Source organism: Pituophis catenifer, unplaced genomic scaffold (assembly GCF_029215685.1).
Source record: "Pituophis catenifer annectens isolate HBS135680 unplaced genomic scaffold, rPitCat1.0.hap2 SCAF_3, whole genome shotgun sequence".
In the NCBI taxonomy this organism is placed as follows: Eukaryota; Metazoa; Chordata; class Lepidosauria; order Squamata; family Colubridae; genus Pituophis; species Pituophis catenifer.
This window is the reverse complement of record NW_027256883.1, coordinates 110,291,827-110,318,243: the sequence shown is the minus strand read 5'-3', so window position 1 is coordinate 110,318,243 and position 26,417 is coordinate 110,291,827. Positions and strand designations below refer to the sequence as shown.

The window sequence follows — 26,417 nt, the reverse complement described above, 5'->3', positions numbered from 1 at the left end:
TTTTTGAGGTATTCTAGTTGTTCCGAAATTAGTAAAAAATGAAAGAATGTTTCAATGGCTTTGTAGCCCAAGCTCCAATACCACACGATAGTCGACAGCCATTGATTGATTTGAGCACTAGGGGCCATAGGAGGGGATATCTGCTATCTGCCATGACACTGTGGGGCATACAATTTGCACCTCTAGCAACTTTCACAGCTAGATAAAAGATTAAGACATAGTAGACCATACCATGAAACACTGATTGTGATGACTTTGACTGCTACATATATATATATCCAGGATCCCAATCCTTGTGCTGAGGTGTTGAGGAGTTGAGGTGCTGAGTTGTGGAGGAGCTGAGGTGCTGAATTGCGGAGGTGTTGAGGAGTTGAGGTGCTGAAGTGCAGAGGTGCTGAAGTGCTGAGGAGCTGAGGTGCGGAAGTGCTGAGGAGCTGAAGTGTGGAGGTGCTGAAGGGCTGAGGTGTTGAGGAGCTAAGTGCTGAGATGCTGAGGTGCTGAAGAACTGAAGTGCGGAGGTGCTGAAGTGCTGAGGTGCTAAAGTGTGGAGGAGCTGAGGATCCTGGTAAGGACACACCTCCGGAAGGATGACCCAGGGTGTCACAGCTCACACTTCGAGAGAAACCACTGAGATGATATCACCCCATAGCACCAAGCCTTGATGACATGTTTGCTTGGCACCTTGTAAAATTTTGTTGCTAATCCCCATTTTAAATAGAATACCCAGAAGACCTCTGCTATTGGGCCCAGAGGGGGGTGTTCCTCTGACTGAATTGTGCCCACCAGGCTTCCGGGTGCTGCACCAGCCAAGGGCCCAGGGTAGGGTAGGGGGGTGGCGGTGGTTATTAGGGAGGTCCTTAGTCCGCGGGAGGTCACTGCTCCTAAGATTGACGGATGTGAGGCTCTCCTCATGAGGTGGAGCCCGTATGGTCAGTTGGGCTTGTTGATTGCATACCTGTCTCCCAGCTGCGTATCAACAGCCCTGCCCGGGCTACTCGACGCCCTCTCGCGGCTGGTGGTAGAGTTTCCCAGACTTATTGTTCTGGGGGACTTCAATCTGCCATCCCTGGGTGCAGCATCGGGGGTGGCTCGGCAGTTCATGGCTTCCATGGCAATGATGGACCTGACTCAGATTATTCAGGGCCCGACTCATGGGGGGGGTGCAAACACCCGATCTTGTTTTTGTCTCGGAGTAGTGGCGAGTGGAGCTCGGTGAGGGATCGCCTTCGATTTATCCCCTGTCATAGACCGACCACTATCTCCTTTGGCTAGGCTTCCGTTACGCCGCCCCTCCTCGCTGGGAGGCGGAATCAACTATCTGGTTCCGCCCCAGACGCCTGAGAGGTTGCAGACGGAGCTTGGGATGATCCCTCTCTCTCTCTCCCATGCCCCGGCCATGACCGTGGTGTAGGCCTGGGAAGAGGCTGCTGCCGGGGCTCTGGACCGGGTTGTTGCTTTGCAGCCTCTGACTCGTCGCAGACCCTGGTTGGCTCCCTGGTTTACTGAGGAGCTCCAGGGGATGAAGTGGCGTAGACGAGGCCTAGAGAGCTGTTGGAGAGCCAGTCGTTCCGAATCTGACCGATTTCAGTTAAGGTTGGCCACACAGGCCTACCTGGTGGAGTTGGTGGCGGCAAAGCGCCTCTACTTCACCAATGTGATCGCATCCACAGAGAATCGTCTGGCTGCCCTGTTCAGGATGTCCCGCTCCCCCTTAAATCAGAGGTTGAGGGAAGACCCTTTACAGGGATGAGCCGAGGAGTTTGGTCAGCACCTGTCAGACAAAATCGCTCAGATTCGGGATGGCCTGGACTCTGACTGGACAGAGTCAGACGGGGGTAAGACAGCAGATCTTGTGCTTTGGGAAGAGTGTGACTCTGTTACCCCAGAGGAAGTGGACAGGATCATGGGGAAGCTGAGTGCGGCCACATGTGTGTTGGACCCGTGTCTCTCCTGGCTGGTTTATTCAGCCTGGGAGGTGACACGAGGCTGGATCCAGGTGGTGATAGTGGCTTCTTTGAGGGAGGGTAACTTCCCGACCACCTGGAAGGAGGCGGTGGTGAGGCCCCTCCCAAGAAGCCGGCCTTGGATCCAGCTGTTTTAAGTCATTTTTGTCCAGTCTCCAACCTCCGCTTTTTAGTGAAGGTTGTCGAGAATGTGGCGGCACGTCAGTTTCCGCTGTTTCTGGATGAAGCGGATTACCTTGACCCGTACCAATTGGGTTTCAGGCCCAGGTACAGCACGGAGACGGCATTGGTCACGCTGGTGGATGATCTCTGGAGGGCCCGGGACAGAGGTTATTCCTCTGTTCTGGTCCTATTGGATCTTTTGGTGGCATTTGATACCATCGACCACAGTATCCTCAAGGGGTTGGGAATGGGGGGCACTGTTTTATGGTGGTTCTCCTACCTCTCGGGTGGAACGCAAGTGGTGTTGACAAGGGGGCAGAGATCAATCTCGAGGCCCCTCACTTATGGGGTGCCCCAGGGGTCGGTCCTCTCACCCCTCCTGTTCAACATCTATATGAAGCCGCTAGGGGAGATCATCCGTGGTTTTGGGGTGAGGTATCATCAGTATGCTGATGATACTCAGCTCTTTATTTCCACCCCGAACCAACCCAGAGATGCCCTCGATGTGATGGCCCGGTGCCTGGAAGTGGTACGGGTCTGGATGGGTAGAAACAGACTGCAACTCAACCCGGCCAAGACCGAGTGGCTGTGGGTACCGGCATCTCGATTCAGGGGAGAGGTGCCATTGCTGACTATAGGGGGTGAAGTTTTGCCCCCTGTAGACAGGGTGCACAACTTGGGTGTCCTCCTGGATTCACAGTTGAGCTTAGAAGATCATATAACGACCGTGACCAGGGGGACATTCGCCCAGATACGTCTGGTGTGCCAGTTGCGTCCCTACTTGGACCGAGATGCCCTACGCACAGTTACTCATGCGCTGGTCACCTCACGGACTGACTACTGCAACGCTCTCTACATGGGGCTGCCCTTGAGGACCATTCGGAGGCTTCAGCTGGTGCAAAATGCAGCTGCAGGGGTTGTGATGGGAGAATCCCGATACTCCCATGTTACACCCCTCCTGCTCGGCTTGCATTGGTTACCGGTTGCCCTCCGGGTGAGATTCAAGGTGCTGGTGATGACCTATAAAGCCCTACATGGCTTAGGCCCAGGATATTTGGCGGACCACCTACAACCAGCAACGATATCCCATCGCCTGGTTCGCGCCCATAGAGAGGGCCTGTTCAGGGTGCCGTCGGCTAGACAGTGCCAGCTGGCGGCCCCCAGGGATAGAGCCTTCTCGGTGGGTGCGCCCAGCGCCTGACCTTCGCACCTTCCGTCGTGAATTAAAAGCTTGGCTTTTTAAATCGCTTGACCTGGTCTGATGGGGGGTTTTAAGGGTTAAATTTTAAATTTTTTAGATTTTAGATTTTATTTTGTATTGTTGCTTGTGTTTTTATTATTGTGAGCCGCCCTGAGTCCATTGGGAGATAGGGCGGCATATAAGCCGAATAAAATAAATATATAAAATAAAAAGTTGTTGGTGGCCACAATACAATGAGCTTGTTTTTCATATGAAGCTCTCATCACTATTGCAAATTTTATTGATGCAGTTGTGATCGCAATCAATCTCAAAAAAAGTAGTACTGCCTAAACTGTGAGAAAGCAACTTGTTGGGCTACCTTTGCAGATTGGCATTTGGGGAAAAAGTGAACACTTTTCTCACGCGCTAAATCAAAAATTTTACCTCTAGAAATTGTTAGCGTCTGTTGTGGTTTGAAAGGAAAAAAGTTCCTTAAATTAAAAGACTTTTCATGGGGAATATTATAACACGGCCAGTTATATAGATCATTCTAGATACAGTAGTTTAGCAGGTCCATGGTTGTATCTCCTACATAGTAGGATTTACATTTTGAAAACAAAGTTAGTGTTGATGTTTCTTGTTATAATATGGAAAGTGAAAAGTCCTGGAGAGGGATGGGCAGCCAGGTGCTATCCAGGAAGATTGGACTGTGTTTCCCTCAGTTATTAGGGGAGGCAAAGGGAGTTGCCTTTTCAAGCACTTAGAGCCTGACTACCGAAGAGAATGTGAAGAGAATGCGTTTCAGCAGACGTTGAAGTCTGCGGGAGAGAACAAGAAGCTCCACCGCTCTTTGGAGACTAAACTATTAGGCAGATGGGAGATGGCCTTTTCCTGCATCATTCCCAGAGTTAAAAGGCACTCTTGAGGAAGCTGCATTTGGATACAGCTCTGTCTTTATAAAATACAGAAGACACTTATTTTTAGTATGGTCTTTAGAGGCCAATGTTTTTATGGTTGGATTTTAATTTACCAATTACAATTTTCATTATTATGACTGTTCCTCTAAATCCTTAGGACAGAAACATTATTTATTTGCTTAACTTTATATTTTAGTTGTGTTTAACAGTTGTCCTAAAACAGGGGTGTCAAACTCACGTCGTCACGGCGGCATCACGTGACGTATCTGGACTTTTTCCCCTTCACTAAACCAGGCGTGGCTGTGGCCAGGATGTGACCCATCCAGCCCACGGGCTGGGAGCTTGACACAGCCCTGTCCTAAAGGATCAGATTAGAGGACCTGGAGGGCAAATATAATTTAAAAATGATGTGCTATTGTAGACATTGTGTCTCAAGATCTACATTCCAATTTTTGAAATAAAAATGTTAAAGCTATTCTGCATTCTCACCTATTACCTTACCTTCTAGTTTCCATCACTGATTTTGCGATGGAAAACCATTTGTTGAGAAGATTAAGAGAAACCATGAAACGTCTCCAAAAAGAGGTAAGAAAAAACATTTGTTCATAGGCTGTTGCAGTAAATGCTATTCTCAAGTGTGATAAAACGTATAGAAATTTGAATAGGTAGGTAGATAGGTAGGTATTTTTTAAACAATATTCTAACCTCTTGTTCTAATTATTTACCTTACAATTTTATCACCACAAATCTTGATTTCAAATTCTATACCACTCCGTTCTTATTACACTTTATAAAGCAAAGTTCTATCTAATTCTTAGTCTCTTGACCCTTTCCTTAATTCTTAATATCTTAAACTTTATCAATTTATCTTTGATTTTATCTCCCTTGTCATCTATTACTCTTTTCATGTTACACAGATTTATCACAAAAATATGTTTTGTTTAGTCTAATTTCCAGCATATTTTCTTCTATACCCCCCTCTGTTATTTGGCTATTATTCAACATATTCTGTTAGGCTAGTTCCCAACATATTTTTCTCCAGAACACCAAATATTTTTGGCTAATTTCAATATAATCTCCTCCAAGCCTATCATCGTTATTGGCTGCTTTCCAGCATATTATATTTGGCTGATTTCCAGCATAGTTTCATCCTATACTCCCTCCATTGTTTGGCTGATTTCCAGCATATTCTCCTCCAACTCTCCTCCTGTTTGTTTGGCTGATTTCCAGCATTTTATTGGCTGATTTCCAGCATATTATGTTTGGCTGATTTCCAGCATAGTCTCCTCCAGGACTCCCACTCTTATTTTGCTGATTTCCAGCATAGTCTGCTCCAACTCTCCTATAATTATTTGGCTGATTTCCAGCATTTTAACTAGTTCCAACATTTTTCCTCCGAGTCTCAAACTCTTATCTAGTTGGTATCCATCCCTCTTACTTTAACTTCCCCTTAACAGATAATTATCTATTTTATAAAGGAAGGTCTTGATCCGAGGGAGGCCACTGTACCTCAGATAGCCGGATGTGAGTCTCTCCTGGTGAAGTGGGGCCATGGGATGCAGGTGGGCCTGCTGATCGCGTACCTGGCTCCCTGCCACGTGACAGCGGCCCTGCCCGAGCTTCTCAACGTTATTGCCGGGGTGGCGGTTGATACCCCCAGACTTTTGGTCATGGGGGATTTCAATCTGCCATCTACCGGTGGGGCGTCTGGGATGGCTCGGGAGTTTATGGCTTCCATGACAGCCATGGACCTGACACAATTAATTCATGGCCCCACTCACGTGGGAGGACACACTCTGGACTTGGTTTTTATCTCTGGTCAGTGGCGGAGTGGTCTGGATATAGGGGATATAGTTATTGAACCCCTGTCATGGTCGGACCATTCTCTCCTGAGACTGGACCTTTTGACCGCTGCACCCCACTGCAGGGAGGCGGAACCGACCAGGTGGTTCCGCCCCAGGCGCCTGATGGATCCTGATAGGTTCCAGAGGGAGCTTGGGCCAGTTCCTGAAACTCTGGCTCACGACTCGGCTGAAGATCTGGTGGCTGCCTGGGATAGGACAGCCGCCGGTGCTCTGGACCGAGTCGTGCCTTTGCGGCCTCTGACCCGACGCCAAACCTGCCCGGCCCCTTGGTTCTCCGAGGAGCTGAGGGAGATGAAGCGCCGGAAAAGACGCCTAGAGAGTGGTTGGAGGGCTAGTCGCTCCGAATCCGACCGAACACTAGTTAGGTCTCATATTAAGACCTATCTAGTGGCGATAAAAGCGGCAAAGCGTAACCACTTTTCCGCTCTTATTGCATCGGCAGATAACCGCCCAGCCGCCTTGTTTAGGGTGACCCGCTCCCTCCTATATCAGGGAGCGCGGGAAGACCCCTTGCAAGGGCAGGCTGACGATTTTGCACAGTATCTGCACGATAAAACCGCTCAGATTCGGGAAGGCTTGGACTCTGACTGGGTAGATCCCGGCGGGGTGACTGAGGCTGGTCTTGAGAATGTTACCTGGGATGAGTTCGACCCTGTGACTCCTGAGGACGTGGACAGGATCCTGGGGAGGTTAAACGCAACCACATGTTTATTGGACCCGTGCCCCTCCTGGCTGGTACTGGCCACCCGGGAGGTAACACGTGGCTGGCTCCAGAGGATTATAAATGCTTCTCTGAGAGAGGGTTTCTTGCCTCCCGCCTTGAAAGAGGCGGTGGTGAGGCCCCTCCTCAAGAAGCCTTCTCTGGACCCGGCCGTTTTGGCAAACTATCGTCCGGTCTCCAACCTTCGCTTTGTTGCGAAGGTTGTGGAGAGTGTGGTTGCGCGACAGCTCCCACAGTTCCTGGATGAAACCGTCTATCTAGATCCGTGCCAGTCCGGCTTCAGGCCTGGGTACAGCACGGAGACGGCATTGGTCGCATTGGTGGATGATCTCTGGAGGGCTCGGGACAGGGGTTGTTCCTCTGTTCTGGTCCTGTTAGACCTCTCAGCGGCTTTTGATACCATCGACCATGGTATCATGCTGCGCTGGCTGGAGGGACTGGGGGTGGGAGGCACCGTGTTGCGGTGGTTCTCCTCCTATCTCTCTGACCGGTCGCAGTCTGTGTTGGCAGGGGGGCAGAGGTCGACCTCGAGGCGCCTTGCTTGCGGGGTGCCGCAAGGGTCGGTCCTCTCGCCGCTCCTGTTCAACATTTATGTGAAGCCGCTGGGTGAGATCATCTGTGGTTTTGGGGTGCGATGCCATCTGTACGCTGATGACACTCAGCTGTACATTTCCACCCCAGACCACCCCAATGATGCCCTCGAAGTGATGTCCCAGTGTCTGGAGGCCGTGCGGGTCTGGATGGGGAGGAACAGGCTTCGGCTTAACCCTTCCAAGACCGAGTGGCTGTGGATGCCGGCGTCCCGGTATAGCCAGCTGGTGCCATCTCTGGCTATTGGGGGCGAGTCACTGACCCCCACAGAGGGGGCTCGCAACTTGGGCGTCCTCCTGGACACACGGCTGTCTTTAGAAGAGCATATGACGGCCGTGGCCAGGGGGGCTTTTTATCAGGTTCGCCTGATACGCCAGTTGCGCCCCTTTCTGGATCGGGACTCCTTGTGCACAGTCACTCATGCCTTGGTTACGTCACGCCTGGACTACTGTAACGCTCTCTACATGGGGCTCCCCCTGAGGAGCACCCGGAGGCTCCAGCTGGTGCAGAATGCGGCCGCGCGGGTGATTATGGGAGCGACGTGGCGCTCCCACGTAACACCTCTCCTGTGCGAGCTGCATTGGCTCCCGGTGGTCTTCCGGGTGCGCTTTAAGGTGTTGGTTCTCATCTTTAAAGCGCTCCATGGCTTAGGGCCAGGGTATTTGCGAGACCGCCTGCTGCTACCGATAACCTCCCACCGGCCAATACGCTCTCACAGAGAGGGCCTCCTCGGGGTACCGTCGGTCAGGCAATGTCGGCTGGCGGCCCCCAGGGGGCGAGCCTTCTCTGTGGGGGCACCCGCCCTGTGGAATGAGCTGCCTCCTGGAATACGATTGATCCCGGACCTCCGGACCTTCCGTAAAGCCCTGAAGACGTTTTTATTTCATCAAGCCGGCCTAGCCTAAATGGTTTTTTAATTGGGATTTTAAATTTTATGGATTTGGGGTTTTAAATTTGGGTAGCCAGTGATTTAATTCTTTTAATTATCTTAACTTTTGCATTTGTATGTTTTTTAATTTTGGCTGTTCACCGCCCTGAGTCCCTTCTGGGAGAAGGGCGGTATACAAATTAAATAAATAAATAAATAAATAAATAAATAAATAAATATGTCAGCTTCCAGCACAATCTTTCAAATTAATTCTCAATATATTTCATAATAATCATCATTTCCAGTATATATTAAATTAAATCACAATTTATCGCTAATATCTGTGTGTTTGATAGTTTGTTCAATAAAGCCTTAATCCAGCATACTCATCAAATTAACATTTGTTTACCAATTAAAATTAAAGCATATTACATCAAGCAATAAATTTTCCTTAAAATTGTCTCACAATAATATATACTCTTCTTTATTGTTTTTGACCACCTGTATATCATCCTCTATTTTAATTGCCATCTCTTATTTTCTATTTTTATTACTCAAAAAGCTTTTCTGTTTTTATCCAAAAATCATATATACTTTTAGGCTTTTAATCTTTACATTTCAGTTCAGTTACATTTAAAATTTATTACTTTATTTCCTCCTTTTCTTCCTTTTTCTATCTGTCCATAATTGTTCCATTTCAAAGTTCATCCATTCGAATTAAAAAATTCTGTATGTTCCTTTAATGATTTTATAATGTCTGTTCCGTGTGTAGTGCATCAACTTCCTGTCTTTTTTTCCTGCGCCACACCTAATTTTTTTTTCCAAGGCTTGTTAATTTCCATTGTCTAATGTCCAAAATATTCCTTCTTTCTTCTTAAAATCATCTGGGACAGAATAGAAACCTCCAAAGTCCATAAATCCAATGTAAATTTCAAGGCAATCCAAAGTAAAAAGCCATTTAAAATGTTCCTTTTTCAAACAGAAAGGGAAATCTCTTCAATCCACTTTCCTGCTTAGTCACTGCAGACTCCATGGCAATTTTGTAGCCATCCGTCTGTCTATCTTCATTAGCTTTGTTAACTTTCAAAGGTGTAAATTCCCAAGGAGACATTTCTCCAAACCGTTCCAAATAAAAGCAAAGTCAATTTACTGGGTTGTTAAAAGTCAATTCTTCTAAGCCAAATTTAATAAAACAAAGACTATTTCGGGTCCTCATTCTATTTTTTTTCTTTTTCTTTTAAATCTTCAAGCCCCACGGCTCTGTAGCCGCTATTTGAAGTTTAGGGTCTTATTTTTTAAAGTCCAAATATGTGTGTTGTTTTGCCTGGATTGGTGTCACTCACCCAGCTTCGAGACGTTCGCTCTCTATTCTTCTCCGCTTCTCCTCCTCTTCTCCAGCACGATCCTTGTTCCTAGCTGCCGCAGGATCAGGACAGCCGCCATGGCTGTCGTTCCACTGCCGCCAACGTGAAGGGAAAGCCTCTGGCCCCGAGGAACCTGCCCATTCCTCTCGGCCGCCAAAGGGGTCCCTTCTTGTCCCCCTGTCCCTTTAAGACAGGGGAGGTCCGCAGACCTGTCGGCAGCAGTTTAGCAGACAGGGTTTTGGCGAAGCTCTACGGAGCTTGCCATTTCCCGTCTGTGTCCCTAAGGCACCAACCGGAAGTCCCCGGTACTACTATCTCTGAGAGACCAACTTGTTGAAATAATTCAGATGAAAGACGTTATAGAAGAATATGGTATGGTATCAGGATTCAGACTGAATCAGAAAAAAACCAAGATGATAGTTAAAAATATGACAGTTGATCAAAAGAAGGAATTTGAAAGGAAGGCAGGCTTTGAAATAGTATCAAAGGTGAGATATCTAGGAGTCCAAGTTGCAGATTCAAATATAAAACTGTTTCAAAATAACTATGAGGTGTTGTGGCGAAAGGTACAAAAAGATATGGAAACCTGGAAAAAGAATGTTCTACCTAGATTTTTATTTTTGTTTCAAATGATTCCGGTGCTTAAAAGCGATAAACATTTGACGGAATGGCAAAAAGGAGTGAATAAGTTTGTTTGGAATGAGAAAAAGCTAAGAGTTAAACTGAAAATTATGCAAGATGTTCGTGAAAGGGGTGGCCTTAAACTTCCAAACCTGCGATTGTATTATGAAGCAGCAGCGTTTACACAAGCAAGTGATTGGTTTGGAAGGACAAAGACTGGAATATTGAATATTGAGAGTTTTGATCTTGAATTTGGTTGGCATGCATATTTATTCTATGAAAACAAGGTGGATAAAGTGTTCAACAGCCATATACTTAGAAGCTCCTTGATGAGAGTATGGAAGAAGCACCGACTCAAATGGGATTATAAAATACCGTTGTGGTTGGATCTTGGTCATATTATATGGAATATAAATATAAAGTCACTCGGGGGGGGGGTTATATAAAGAAGTACTTTTGAATGATGGGGGCAGATGGCAATTGAAGTCATTAAACACTGTTGGAAGAAGGGATTAATTTAACCTGGTTACAGTATAATCAACTTCAACTGAGATGGAGAGAAGATCAAAAAATTGGATTAATGTTCCATGAAGAAGAATTGGTTAGACAGATAAAAGAGAAAGGCCCAATGCATATTAAGAGGGTTTATAAAGTTTTGTTAGAAAGAGACTCAGAAAATGAATTGGTTAAAGATTGTATGATAAAATGGGCACAAAATTTTGGAGAACCAGTTATGATGGAAACTTGGGAAAAAATATGGGTTCAGAATGTTAAATTCACACAGTCGCAGAATTTGAAGGAAAATTTTTATAAAATGTTTTATAGGTGGCATTTAGATCCTAAGAAATTGTCATGCATGTATCCTGATGTTCAACCGAAATGTTGGAGATGTGATTGTTTAGATGCTACATATTATCATATATGGTGGACATGCAAGAAAGCAAAGGCTTTTTGGATAAAAATTTGGTGGGTTATGCAAAATGTCTTGGAAAAAAAAATTATTTTCTCCTCAATTGTTTTTACTGGGTATAGTTAAGGGCTTTTCAGTGGGTGAAAAAAAATTGATATTGTATATGGTGACAGCAGCTAGGTTATTGATTGGTCAATATTGGAAAAGGGATATGCCTACAATTCAAGAATGGACTTTGAAGATGGCCAGTTTTGCAGAAATGGCCAAGATATCAGCATATCTAAAAGACCGGACTCAGGAGACTTATGCATGGGAGTGGAAGAAATGGATAGATTATGTGCAGAATAAATATCAAACTAGGAAGTATCAGATAGCATTTAGCTGAATGTTGTGTAGAAATGTATAGTTTATAGGGGGCAAAATAGCTTATTGTTATGTAGAAATGTATAGGGCACAGGGGGGAGAATAGAGGGGTGGTAAAGTATGATATAATATAATGTGGATGGATGGATTTCACCTTGGGGAAGTCATGGGAAGAGGGGAGGGTTTGGGGGGTTAGGGAGGGATGGGGGGGGAAATGGGGGAAAAATTGATATTTGTAAAACTTTTTCAATAAAAAAAAAAGAAATATGTCGACAGTTAGGCATTTGTGAGAAGTGAGCCTTGATAATACAGTGGTCTACGCACCCTGTTATTAACACAGCTGCCTGCAATTTACTGCTGGTTCGAATCAATTTACTGCTGGTTCGAACCTCTCCAAGGCTCAAGGTTGACTCAGCCTTCCATCCTTTCTAAGGTAAGTGGATCCAGTTTGTGGGGGCAATAAGCTGACTTTGTATAAAATATACAAAAGTATGAAGGCTATTGCTTAATGCATTGTAAGCCGCCCTGAGTCTCCGGAGAAGGGCGGCATATAAATCAAATTAAAAAAATTTTTTTAAAAAAAGTGAGAACTTTCCCCATATCCTACATCCATAACTTTACTTTGCTTCTGAAAATCATTTTGAATTTGTTTGTGCCTTTCATGGAACATATTTAGAAAAAAGGAAAATAAATGGTCAAAGCATTATTTCCTGTGCATTGACGTACACGCACAAACGTGGTGCACGAAAGCGCACACACGCACCCACCCACCCATGAAGGTATTTTTAATGTGTTTTAATTGAAGAAAAAGAGTGATCATTCCAGTAAAAAAGCTCATTCTTTTACAAAGGAAGCTAATTTCTCTCCGATCTTCATAATTTGCAGAAAGACAATGGAAATGTCAAAACTGCTGACAGAGAAAGAGGAGCTGAAATTAAAAATTCAGGAGCTTACGAATAAAAATCTGCAACTGGCCAAAGAAAAAGAGGAACTCTTCATACTCTGCAAAGAGTATGAAGAAAAGCTGAGCAGGTGAGCTAGTAACCCTGACTTCCTCTTCCTTTCTCAGTGGGTCACAGGTCACACTTCGAGAGAAAGCACTGAGATGTCATTACATCTCGCACCAAGCCTTGATGACATGTTTGCTTTCAGTATTTAGTTTTTACTTCGAAATTGGGGGGCAGACACCTTGGTGGATGTCTGTAAAATTTTGTTGCTCATTCCCATTTTAAAGGCAGATAAATTATAGAACAAATATAGAATACCAAGATCTCTGCTATTCGTTGGTGGCCCCAATACAATGAGCTTCTTTTTCATATGAAGCTCTCATCACTATTGCAAATTTTATTGATGCAGTTGTGATCTCATGCAATCTCACAAAAAGGTACTGTCTAAACTGTGAGAAAGCAACTTTTGGGCTACCTTTGCAGATTGGCATTTGGGAATAAAGTGAAAACATTTCTCATACACTAAATCAAAATTTTTGCCTCTCGAAATTGTGTGTGTCTGTTGTGGTATGAAAAAGAAAAATGTTCCTTGACTTAAAAGACTCTTCATGGGGAATATTCACGGCCAGTTATTCTAGATCAGTGACGGCTAACCTTTTTGCCATCATGTGCCAAAAGCGGGGGGAGTGCAGGTGCTCACATCCATAATCCAATGCGCCCCCCCTCCCATGCATTTGTGTGCCCCCCCCCCGTGCTCCCCCTGCTTTTGGCACATGATGGTATGGTGAGCCCGGTAGGCCTGTTTTTCGCCCTCCTAAGGCACTAGAGGCTTTCTTGGAGCCCGGGGAGGGAAAAAACAACCCTCTGGAAGCCTCCGGAGGCCGGAAACAGCACATTTGCTGACTTCTGGTGGGCCCGGAAGGCCTGAAAATCAGCTGGCCGGTGCGCACATGTGTGCCACCTGTGGCACGCGTACCATAGGTTCGCCATCACAGTTCTAGATAGTTTAGCAGAACTATGATTGTATCCCCTACATAGTAGGATTTACATTTTTAAAACAAAGTTAGTGTTGATATTTCTTGTTATAATGTGGAAAGTGAAAACTCCTGGAGAGGGATGGGCAATCAGGTGCTATCCAGGAAGATTGGACTGTGTCTCCCTCAGTTATTAGGGGAGGCAATGGGAGTTGCCTTTTGAAGCATTTGGAGCCTGATTACAGAAGAGAATGTGTTTCAGCAGATGTTACAGTCTACAGGAGAAACCCAGAAGCTCTGCTGCTCTTTGAGTCTGAACTATTAGGCAGATGGGAGATGGCCTTTTCCTGCCTCATTCCCAGAGTTTAAAAGACACTCTTGAGGCAGCTGCATTTGGCTACAGCTCTGTCTTTATAAAATATACAAAACACTTATTTTTAGTATGGTCTTTAGAGGCCAATATTTTTATGTTTTGTATTTTAATTTACCAATCACATTTTTCATTATTGTGACTATTCCTCTACATCCTTTAGGAAAAGAAACATTTATTTGCTTATCTTTTTATGTTACTTGTACTCAACACTTGTCCTAAAGGATCAGATTAGAGGAATTGGAGGGCAAATATAATTTAAAAATCATGTGCTATTCTAGACATTGTCTCTCAAGTCTACATTCCAATTTTTGAAATAAAAATGTCAAAGCTATTCTGCATTCTCTCATATTACTTTATCTTTAGTTTCCATCACTGATTTTGCGATGGAAAACGATTTGTTGAGAAAATTAAGAGAAAACATGAAACGTCTCCAAAAAGAGGTAAGAGAAAACATTTGTTCATAGACTGTCACAGCAAATGTGTGGTGGAACGTATAGAAATTTTAGGTAGGTAGGTTGGTAGATAGATAAGAGAGAGAGAGAGAGAGAGAGAGAGAGAGAGAGAGAGAGAGAGAGAGAGAGAGATGGATGATAGGGTAGGTAGTTACAGTAGATACAGACAGACAGACAGACAGACAGACAGAATATTAATTGTGGTTTCTGTTTATCCTCAGTTGCCAGTATAGGTTTTGTTTTGGACTTTATTTTTGAAATACATTATTAGCTTATATTAGCAACCCAGGAAAGCCAGTTTGGCATCAGCCTGCAAACCCAGAGACTGACATTTCTTGCTCCACTTTAGGCACAAAGGTAACCCTGGGCCAGTCACCTTTTCTTAGCCCTAGGAAGAAGGCAACACCAAACCACTTCTGAAAAACCTTGCATGAAAACTGCAGGGATTCGTCCAGCCAGTCCCTGAGAATCAAACACAAATAAGTGGAAGGAAAGCAAAGAGAGAGACCCAGAGTCTCTATTGCATGTTGGGCAGCCATATAAGTTGGATGAATGAATCAATGAATTTGCAGAGCTACCTTAGGTCATTGTAAATATTGATTTAAAGTATTTAATAGACCAAGTTGCTAACTGAGATTTTACTTGACTTTAGCAGGAGTACTTTTATTTTCTCTGCACTTTCCACTTAAAATGAAAGGGCTGTTTGGGGATATAGTAGAAGGACTTCCTATCTGTCCCATTCCTATCCCCAAGATGCTTTTTCAAGAGGAAACTGGACTTTCCTTTTTGTTTTCGTTGAAGATATTTAGATTCTCATCCAAGAAGTTTCTTCAGTTCTGGAAGAATATCAAAATCTTATTTTATTCAGTAGTGTGAATTTCCAGGCAAGGGTTCAAAGATTAGGTGCCAGAGATACAGTTGGCACCTCAGACTTGAAGATGAAACTATGTTTAACAACAACCCAAGTCACATAGAGCTGTTGTTAGAAAAATTAGTGGCTTTAATCACTGTCAATTTGGTTTTTTTAAAAATGGGATATTTTGTCATTGCAGGAAGAAACATCCAGACTTCCTCTTCTGTCATCTACCACAGAAGAATGGAGACGTGCTGAGGTATATAATGTATACTTATAGCTCACCTTAGAATATATTTATGAGAAAAATGAAAATAAATGATTTTTTCACAATTGGTAATTGTTAATAATGCATGTGCGGCATATTTTATATAGTATATATCTTCCCTTTATATTTCTATTACATATATGAAATCCATACACACACACCTATTCAATACAAACTAGTTTATTTGTAATGTCTATTAAAGAATGGCAATTATCAGAGTTCATGCTAATTCTTGGTTGGTTCTTTCTTTGCCACATTAGCTACATTCGGAGGCCACATACAATACCAATAGCAGTGAAATAAAATTTAGATGATTCATATTTTGTTTAAACCACTGTGTTTTACATTCCCTAAACAAATTAACTAAAATTAGATTTTTTTCCCATCCCAGCGTGAATAATCTTTATTGCCTGTATTGAACATCTACAGCAATAAATTGGGAGTTGCACATGTTCGTGCTCATCTCGACATGCATGATTTTAATATGCACAAATATGCTTGTCTACACCCCAGACTCTTTTCTAAAGAGGAAGTTTCAACTAATATCTTCTTTACTCTGACATGACAGAGAATTTATGGAAAACAAATTCATGTAATTCTTCTCATGACCATGAAATGAAGAAAATTATCAAGCAAATGTCTAAAATTCATTTTATGCTTTTCATTCTTCAAGGAACTGCCAGGTTTCCAGGCGTCCAGAAATGCGCATGGGCCAGGATTTAAGTTTAAAGATGCGTTCCCATCAGGTAAGCAAACTAGCATCTGAGGAATCCTTTGAGTGTCCATTAAAGAGAAATAGTTCATGTCATAACAAAAGGTGAAGAAGCCCAGTGTGAGTGATGGGGTAGTCTGGGTGGGGGATACTGAGTGGGCTGATATGGAAATATATTCCTGATTTGTGATGTATTTTGACTTCTCTAGATTGTTCAGACAAAAACTGAAAGACTGGAAGTAGATCTGAAGAGAGCGAGGGAGTTATATGTAAGTCTTGGCATAGTTCATCAAATCTTTGCATAATCCTATTAAGTTCACACTTTCAATACAACATTCATAATTTCTACACTGGCAATTGGACTGGCAATTTTATCAAACAAGTGATGAAAATTATATTCTAGTAAAGCTTGGGAAATAAGGTGGGAATAGCAACAGTTGAATTTGTTTTTAAATAGAACCTCTCATAATGACTGCCTTGTTATCTCGTGCTCCCTCATAAACAAGGTACTGCCTTAATCACTGAGGAAGCAACTTGTTTGGGATATGTGGACAGTTAGGCATTTGTGAGAAGTGAGAACTTTCCCCATATTCTACATCTATAACTTTACTTTGCTTCTGAAAATCATTTTGAATTTGTTTGTGTCTTTCGTGGAATGTATAAAAAGAAAAATAAATGGTTAAAGCATTATTTCCTGTGTATTGATACACACACATGAAGGTATTTTTAATATGTTGAAATTGAATAAAAAGGTTGATAATTCAAGTAAAAAACCCCTAAGGGGGCTAATTTCTCTTTGGTCTTCATAATTTGCAGAAAGACAATGTCAAAATTGCTGGCAGAAAAAGAGGAGCTGGCATTAAAAATTCAGGAGCTTATAAATAAGACTCTCCAATTGGCCAAAGAAAAAGAGGAACTCTGCGAAGAGTATGAAGAAAAGCTGAACAGGTGAGAAAATTTTAGATAGAAACCCTGCCTTTCTCTTCCTTTCTCAGCTATTTTAATTAGTTTTAATTCTAAACAAGTTTAAATAAATAAAAAAAACCATATAATCAAATAAAATAAAAAAACCTAAGGGGACTGATTGCAGTCCACTCTTGATATTTTACAGAAAAAATAGTTCAGATGAGCCTGGGAAGCTGGACAAACTCAGACGAGAGAATGAGTGTCTCAGCTGCAAGGTGCAGAAATACGCTGGAGAAAAAGCAGAGCTCCTACGAGAAAATAATGACCTTAAAGAAGACCTTTATAGGTGAGAAACATTTAGATCGAACTTGATTTTTTCTTTCCAATTCAAATTTATTTATTAGAGCCCTTAAGCCAGATATACTGGATGAAAGAAATGTTCCATTCTTTTATATGTATGTATAACTGAATAAGAGAAGAGCAATAGGTATAATGGAATGCAAAAATAATTAAGAATGTAGGTATGCTTAGTAATTCAAGTAAAAAATGAAAAGGGCTAATATCTCTTGTCCTCATAATTTACAGAAAGGTAGCAATGATGTCGAAACTAACATTGGAAAACAAAGAGCTCCAAATGAAGACAGAGATGCTGACATTCAAAAATATTGAAATAAGTGATGAGAAAGAGGAGCTCTGCAGAGATTACGAAGAAAGATTGTGGAGGTGAGAAATTTTTAGATCGCCACCACGAACTTCTTGTTCCAGAATTTCATATTAGGTTCTCCTTATCTTAGAAAGCTTGGAAAAACCTGACATTCTCCTTACTTTAGAAAGAAATTAATGAATTATGGCTCATTATACTTTTATATATAGAAATCTAGGAGTTAGTCTCACGGACGTGAATGGGAAGATATGTATAGGAGAGATCTTTCAACCTCCAACCCCCTCTGCCCAATAATATTATATACTTTCAGAGTGAGAGTTTCCTGACATCAAAGCCGTTCCCATCATTTTTAACTAACAATAGTTTGTTGTTGGTCCAGATTTACAGCTAACATTCTGATTTTTTCCAGAGAGACACAACTGAGGAAGGGCTGCTGCACCTTATTGATGGGCAGAGAGCAGATGGGCCAGAGACATAGCAGTAGTGAATGCAAAAGAAGCTCTGTGAGTGTCTGCCAAACAAGTGCAGACACTGCAGAAAACAAGACAGAAGCTCAAGACAAAATGAAGCCTCAAATGACTTGATGTTTTCTTCTATTTAATTTGCCTTCTACAGGTACTTAATAAAGCCTGAAATCTCCTCATTGACTGCGGTGTTCATTGTGTTCGGATTCCAAAAGAGCCATTTATCCAGCCCCTGGGCCATTGCCTGATACTTGGTGAAAAACACATACAGAGAGACACATAAATGTATCTGATTTATCGTATCAGATTTAGTTACTTTCAATAACAAAGTAAATTTACAATCAAACAAAGGATTTAAACAAATTTACTATTCAGAGGCAATTGAGCCAAGAGACCAAGATCACTGGCAAACCAGGCTCTCACCAGAAATCAACTGTATCCATAATGTATCTGGGGTGGACCAGATCTGGAAGCTTTCAAGGTGAAAAGGAATCAACCAAAATCAGGATTGCTCCCCTGACTGCAGCATTGCTAATATAACAGTGCAGCCTCTGTGGAAGGGAAGGTATGCCTTATTAGGAAAGTTCTCAACTTCCATGCCCATCCCACAGTTATGGGCCATGGTTTGGTCTTGCCATAACCCTGGAATTTGGGTGCCAAACTTTAAAACTATGAAATTGCCCTTTCAGCTCTGAGCTCTGCACTGGTTTGAGCACTCAGGGCTATATACCCAGAGCCTCAAAGCATCTCCATTGCTTGAAATGGAGTTCCTAGCAGCTAAAGAATGATCATTGGACTTGATATTTCTTGTATTTAATTTGCCTGCTACAGGTACTTAATAAAGCTTGAAATCTCCTTATTAACTGGTGTGTTCATTTTGTTTTGATTCTGAAAGAGCCATTTATCTGGCAACTGGTCATTGCCTGACACTTGGTCAAACACATACACACACGGGGGGGGGGGGAGAGAAATGTATCAGATTTATTTACTTTGAATAACAAAGTAAATTTACAAACAAACACAAGAGCCACCCAAACAAATTTACTATTCAGAAGCAATTGTGGCAAGAAAATAAGATCACTGGCAAACCAGGCTCTCCACCATAAATTAATTGTATCCATAAAGTATCTGGGGTGGACCACCGGAATGGGTCTGGCCTTGCATAGGCAGCCCAGAGCAGGCTGCAGCACTACCAAACCATCAAGCCACACTGTGTCACAAGCCAAGGGTAGGAAGCTTTGCTTGCTTTTCCACCCAGTGATCTCCCCATCTGATTAAAGAGGCAGCAGAAATGCACAAGCCCCTTGCCACTTTGTGTGTAAGGGAAGAAGCCAGGCTCTGCTCCCCCCATGTGAAATGGAGCACATCATCTCCATATCAGGAGCAGCCTTCCTCCCAAGACATTTTTCTAGAAACCAGAGTTCTGGGCTGGCTCACTGATTCTGCAGCAAAGACAGCTCAGTTTTTGGGCACCAGCAAAGAAAGCCTTCCATATTTTCCATTCTAGGTTAAGCTGAAAGAAAGGAGCATGCAAAGGACCACATAATACTGTAGTACACCACGTCCTGCCAAATGGTCTCACCTAATGGTTTCATCTACTGCTGGTATTAAAAAGGAGCAGCCACGAATCCTGATCCCTCAGGCCATGCTATTCATGTGCTTACACAGTGCTTGAAGCTGTGAATTTTGGGATAGGGAGAAACGAGGTCTCCCTCAACCCTGATTCTCAGTGGGGTAAGTTCTCCCCGAGACAGCTGGTGTTCAATTTGGGTTCCCTCTGGACTCACAACTGTTGCTTGAGGAGCAACTGATAGCTGTGGCTAGCTGGCTTTGCAGAGAGCCATCTCCTGCATCAACTTTGCCCATTCCTAGACTGAGAGGGTTTGCTCACAATCCTTCACAATTTGGTCCCTTCACAGCTGGACTCATGTAACAGGCTGTACAGCTAATCTTCTTTTGGCTGTCATGCTGCATGGACTTTCAGGTTTTTTTCTCAGGTTTAATACAAAGTGCTGGTTATCACTTTTCAAGCCACGAATAGCACAGAACCAGGATACTTGCAAGGCCTCTTTCTGAGGGTACAAGCCCATATGACCGAGCAAGATAGAGTAAGTGCCTCTGGGTCCCCTCGCTTAGATGTTGTCACCCAGTGAAACCTAGTTAGCACATCTTTCCCATAGCTGCCCCTGCCAAGTGATATTCTATGAGTTTCAGCATCCTCCCTCCATCCCCTTATTGCATGATAAGGACCCCGCAAACAGCCGGTTCTTCCTCCAGTACATGAGGTAGGTTGAGACTGGAGTTCAGAAGGTGCGGAGAGAGAATAGTTTTGCTGGTACAATACCCTATACCAGTGGTTCTCAACCTTTCTAATGCCGCAACATTAGAAATACAGTTCCTCATATTGTGGTGACCACCAACCATAAAATTATTTTCGTTGCTACCTCATAACTGTAATTTTGCTACTGTTATGAATCGTAATGTAAATATCTGATATGCAGAATGTATTTTCATTGTTACAAATTGAACATAATTAAAGCATAGTGATTAATCACAAAAACAATATGTAATTATATATTGTGAAATATTTTTTCTAATTACAAATAAATGAAATTTTGTCTTGAAGCATGGTGTAGCATGGATAACAGTTTTAATATAACAACAGTAAACTACATTGGTACATTTTGCAACAGTATGCGCAAAAAGCCAACGTCAGTGCGAAGGTTGAGATTGCTTCTTTCTCACCAGATCAGAAATTTTGGGGGCAGTCTTTGCAAGAGCACAACGAAGATCATCTTCCACAACTACTTCTGTATTTAGACTTGATAACCAACAAGCTGGAAAATCCTATTTCACAAAGATATGTTGTTGGAAATGGAAGAAGAAGGCACAACACAGTCTCAGACAGAACAGGATATGACTGCAAACACTTGATCCAGAATTTTGTAACTGGCATTGTAGAGAAATCAGTTCTCGCTGCATCAATGTTAATAAGTTCAATGAACTCCTCTTGTGCTGTCTCAGGAACATCTTCAACTTTGACTGTGAATGGGCTTCTGGCAAGTGCAAATGGGGTGTCAGGTAGATTTGGAAAGTACAATGAAATTTCGTCTGCAAGCATGTGCAAATGTTCTTTCACAGAAATTATCATCATAATCTTTTTGTCTGGTTCAATGTCATGTTCCTCAAAGAAAGCAGATAAGGTAGGCAACATGTAAATTTTATTTTCATCCAATTTTTTTGCCAAAGCTGAAGTTTTGGCAAAAGAGCCTTGGTAGTACAGGGGTTTAAGGCACCCTGTTATTAAGCTGGTTATTAAGACCAGCTGCCTGCAATTACTGCAGGGTTCGAATCTCGCCAAGGCTCAAGGTTGACTCAGCCTTCCATCCTTTCTAAGGTAGGTAAATTGAGGACCCAGTTGTTGGGGCAATAAGCTGACTTTGTATAAATATACAAAAGGATGAAGGCTATTGCTGAGCACATTGTAAGCCGCCCTGAGTCTTCGGAGAAGGGCGGCATATAAATCAAATTAAAAAAAAAAAGTTTCATTTGGAATGATCAGATCTTTACAGACAAATCGAGGCATGTTGCATCTGGTCCTTGCAGTGATAAATTTAACTCATTCAAGATAGCAAAGATATCAACCAAGTAAGCTATTTTCTGCAATTCACTTTTATCACTGAAAAGTGCTTCGAACTGTGGTCTTGCTTTCTGATTAAAAAAAATTTTGAGTTCATCATGAAGCTCAAAAACACGTTTTAAAACTTTTCCTCTTGACAACCATCTCACTTCAGTGTGAAATAGTAGAGCACTCGTTGCACAGTTGTGAAAACAGTTGACTGTTTAAAGAGCTCGCCTTTACAGAATTGACAGAACTTATGATACTTTTCATTACTTCTTGTAACTCTTGTGGCAGCGTCTTCGTTGCTAATATTTGCCAATGAATCATACAGTGAGTTCTGATGACTTTTGGTGACTCATTCAGTACCAAACGTTGAAATCCAGATCGACATCATAGCATAGCTAGAGCACCAAACACCACAAACCTTTTCCCAAGAGATCTTATGCTCTTTCAGAAATGAACCAACTGTGTCAAATACATCACGTGCAGTAGTTGTCGTTTCAAGAGGTTTGCAAAAAAGAAACTCATCTTTAAAGTTGCCATCATTAATATACCTCACGTAAACCAGTAACTGTGAACAGTTTGCAACGTCTGTAGATTCAGCAAGCTGGATACTAAATATTGGAAGTGGAGCAGATTTAATTTCCTGGATTACCTGATCAAGAATATCAGCAGACGTATCATCTATTCTTCTGGGGACAGTATCGTTAGATAAGGAAATTGCACTCAATTTCTTTTTTTTTTTTATTGCAAAAGTTTTACAATTACATTTTCACCCCTTTCCCCCCCCCCCTCTACCCACCCCAAACTTCCCAACCTCCCTAACCCTCCCTAACCCTCCCCTCCCCCCGGACTTCCACACAATATACTTATATCAGGTAAAAAAAAAACCCTTGATATAAAACTTATATAAAACTTGAACCCCTCCCTCCTCCTTGTAAGTTTTTCATCTTCATTACACTGAAATATTTCTATCTTAAAATATCATTTTCAATTAAAAGCTATTTGGTACTTCCTAGTTTGATATTTGTTCTGAACATAATCTATCCACTTTTTCCATTCCCATTCATAAGTCTCTTGTGAACAGTCTTTTAAAAATGCTGAGATCTTCGCCATCTCTGCAAAACTGGCCATCTTCAAAGTCCATTCCTCAATCGTGGGCAAAACTTCATTCTTCCAATATTTACCTATCAATAATCTTGCAGCTGTTATCATGTACAATATCAACTTTGTTTCACCCGTAGTAAAACCCTTAACTATACCCAATAAAAACAATTGTGGAGAAAATTGAATTTTTTTCTTCAAAACATTCTGCATGACCCACCAAATTTTTATCCAAAAAGCCTTAACTTTCCTACAAGTCCACCAAATATGATAATATGTAGCATCTAAATAATCACATCTGCAACATTTTGGCTGAACATTAGGGTACATACACGACAATTTTTTTGGGTCTAAATGCCATCTATAAAACATTTTATAGAAATTTTCCCTCAGATTCTGCGACTGTGTAAATTTAACGTTCTGAACCCAAATTTTTTCCCATGTTTCCAACATCACTGGCTCCTCAAAATTTTGTGCCCACTTAATCATACAATCTTTAACCAGTTCAGTTTCTGAATCCCTTTCCAACAAAACATTATAAAGCCTTTTGATATGCATTGGACCTTTCTCTTTTATGTGTCTAACCAATTCTTCCTCATGCAACATAATACCAGTTTTTTGGTCCTCTCTCCATCTCAATTGTAATTGATTATATTGTCACCAAGTTAAGTTAATCCCTTTGTCCAACAGTGTCTGTAGTGTCTTCAACTGCCATCTGCCCGCATCTGTAAAAAGAACCTCTTTGTATGAAAACCCCCCGAGTGACATTATATTTGTATTCCACATAATATGACCAAGATCCAGCCATAGCGGTATTTTATAATCCCATTTGAATCGGTGCTTCTTCCAAACTCTCATCAAAGAGTCTCTAAGTATATGGCTTTTAAATACTTTATCCACTTTGTTATCATAAAATAAGTAAGCATGCCATCCAAATTCAAGATCAAAACTTTCAATATTCAATATTCCAGTCTTTTTCCTTCCAAACCAATCACTTGCTGAAGTCAAAGCTGCTGCTTCGTAATATAACTGTAGGTTTGGAAGTTTAAGACCTCCCCTTTCTGGAACATCTTGCATAATTTTCAATTTCACTCTCGGTTTTTTCTCGTTCCAGACAAACTTGTTCACTCCAGTTTGCCAGACTTTCAGTTGCTTATCACTTTTGAGCACCGGAATCATTTGAAACAAAAAAAGAAATCTTGGCAAAATGTTCATCTTAACTGCTGCTATTCTTCCAAGTAAAGACAGCTGCAGTTTTTTCCAAGTCTCCATATCTTTCTGCACCTCTCGCCACAAAACCTCATAATTATTTTGAAACAATTTCATATTTGATTCTGCAACCTGAACTCCTAGATATTTTACCTTTGGTACAACCTCAAAACCTGCCCTCCTTTCAAGCTCATATCTACGATCTTGTGTCATATTTTTAACTATCATCTTAGTTTTTTTCTGATTCAATCTAAAACCTGAAACTTTACCATAGTCTTGTATAATGTCCTTCATCTGGATTATTGATTCCATCGGCTGTGTTAGGGTAACAACCAGATCATCTGCAAATGCTTTTATTCTGTAATCCTCTTGCCTTATCATTATACCTTTCAAGATATTAGAGTCCCGTATTGTATTTAACAAGACTTCTAATGTTAAAATAAATAACAATGGGGATAACGGACATCCCTGTCTTGTTCCTTTTTCAATTTTAATCTCTGTTGTCAAACTTCCATTAATAATAATCTGTGCCTTTTGCTCTTGGTAAATTGCTGAGTCCGCCTGTATAAATTGGTCCCCAAAGTCCATCTTTTTTAAAGTCTTTAATAGAAAATTCCAATCCACTCTGTCAAAGGCCTTTTCCGCATCCAAAAAGACCAGCACTGCAGGTATCTGTTTATTCCTCTCAAAATATTCCAATAAATCTATTACTTGCCTTACATTATCCTTCATGTATCTACCCTCGATAAATCCCGCTTGGTCATCATGGATCACCTTTTGAATTACTGGCATCAGCCTGTTGGCTAGTACTTTTGCATAAATTTTATAATCAGTATTAAGAAGAGATATTGGTCTATAATTCTCTGGTTTTTTAGGACCTGCTTGTTCTTTTGGTATCAAAGAAATATATGCTGTTGTCCATGATGGGGGTATTTTACCCCCTTGTTGAATATTACAAAACAAATCTCTAAGTTGTTCCACCATTTCTGTTTGCAAAGTTTTATAATACACTGCTGTCAAGCCATCAGTTCCAGGAGCTTTAGCTGTTTTTAATTGTTTAATTGCTGCCATTATCTCCTCCTCTGTTATAGGATAATTCATTCTTTCCTTTTGTTGATCTGTAATTTTTGTGACTCTTTTATTATCTAAATATTTTTCTATAAGTCCATTCTGCACATCATCTTTAGCATATAGTTTAGTGTAATAGTCCACAAAAGCTTCTTTAATTAATTTTTGTTGAAAAATTTCTTTCCCTCCAATATCAATATTATCAATAGTCAGTGTACTCTGCTTTTTTCTTAAAGTGTAGGCCAACCATCTGCCCGGTTTATTGGCATTACAAAAAGTATTATGCTTCGCATATTGTAAATTTGTTGCAACTTGTTCCACCATAAGCATTTGAAATTGGTCTTTCAGAAGTTTTATAACACCACGTATTCTTTCATCTGTTGGGTTTTTAATAAGTAGCTGTTCTTTATTCTTTATTTCTATTTCCAATTCAAGTCTTCTCTTTTGTCGATTCATTTTGTGTTTAGAATTCATGTAGATAAGCACCCCTCTCATATATGCTTTGCTCGCATCCCACACAATTTCGATTGGGGTACCTTTATTCAAGTTTATTTCAAAAAATTCTTTCAAGTGCTTTTTAAGTTCTATTATGTTTTTTTTTCATATCTGAACAAGTTTTCATTCACTCTCCAAGAGCGTCGTTCAGTCTTACCCATCTCGATTTCTATCCATACTGGGCTATGGTCGGACAAAGTTCTTGGAAAAATCTTTGTTCTTTGCCCCTGTAACTCCCCAGGGAATTGTTTCTGGGGAGGAAACAGGCGCGGCTCCCTCCCAACCTGCGGAGACTCCGGGCGGCGTGGGACGATTCTGCCTTCAGCAGAACAAGCCGGCAGCAGCAAACATTTAAAGTGAAAGGAACCAACCTTAACAAGCAGCGGAAATACCAACTTGAATCCAGAAACTTGAAAATTGCAAGTATTAGTGCTTTATTGACTTTTTAATTCAAGAGAAAAAGCGAGTGAGTGAAAGTGATTTGAAAAAACATGGCGCCCAGCATTTGAGTTAACGAGCTAGTGAAAGTGGATTTCTGAAGTCATCCTGCTTTGCTACAAAGTTACAAAGCTGCTACAAACTTGCTCTATTTAAAGAAAAATTCCTTTTTTAAAAAAATTTGACTTTGTTTTACTTCAGTCTCTATTTGATTAAACCTGGGGGACTTTTTTAGAAGTCTCTGTGGAGGTGTAAAAGGAAAAAGGATCCCCCTTTTCAGGAAAACTAACTTACGTGGCAGGATGGCTTCAAAGAAGCAGGAAGGAAAGGCAAAAGGGGGGG

At 41.8% G+C, this 26,417-nt stretch overlaps 1 protein-coding gene across 2 annotated transcripts in view; it reads left to right on the top strand.

Moving 5' to 3' along the window:
• The window catches only part of LOC139313778 (E3 ubiquitin-protein ligase COP1-like), a 59,938-nt gene extending 40,946 nt beyond the window's left edge, over positions 1-18,992 (top strand). Inside the window, exons 4-12 of one of the 2 annotated variants that reach the window (XM_070939230.1) lie at positions 4,732-4,808; positions 14,184-14,260; positions 15,325-15,384; positions 16,067-16,139; positions 16,315-16,374; positions 16,922-17,053; positions 17,217-17,357; positions 17,597-17,734; positions 18,291-18,992. In XM_070939230.1, the coding sequence (XP_070795331.1) occupies positions 16,929-17,053; positions 17,217-17,357; positions 17,597-17,734; positions 18,291-18,387 (501 nt within the window). In that variant the 5' untranslated portion in view covers positions 4,732-4,808; positions 14,184-14,260; positions 15,325-15,384; ... (1 more) ...; positions 16,315-16,374; positions 16,922-16,928 and the 3' untranslated portion in view covers positions 18,388-18,992. The other variant, XM_070939229.1, reaches the window with a different exon arrangement.
• The last annotated feature ends 7,425 nt before the right edge of the window (positions 18,993-26,417 follow it).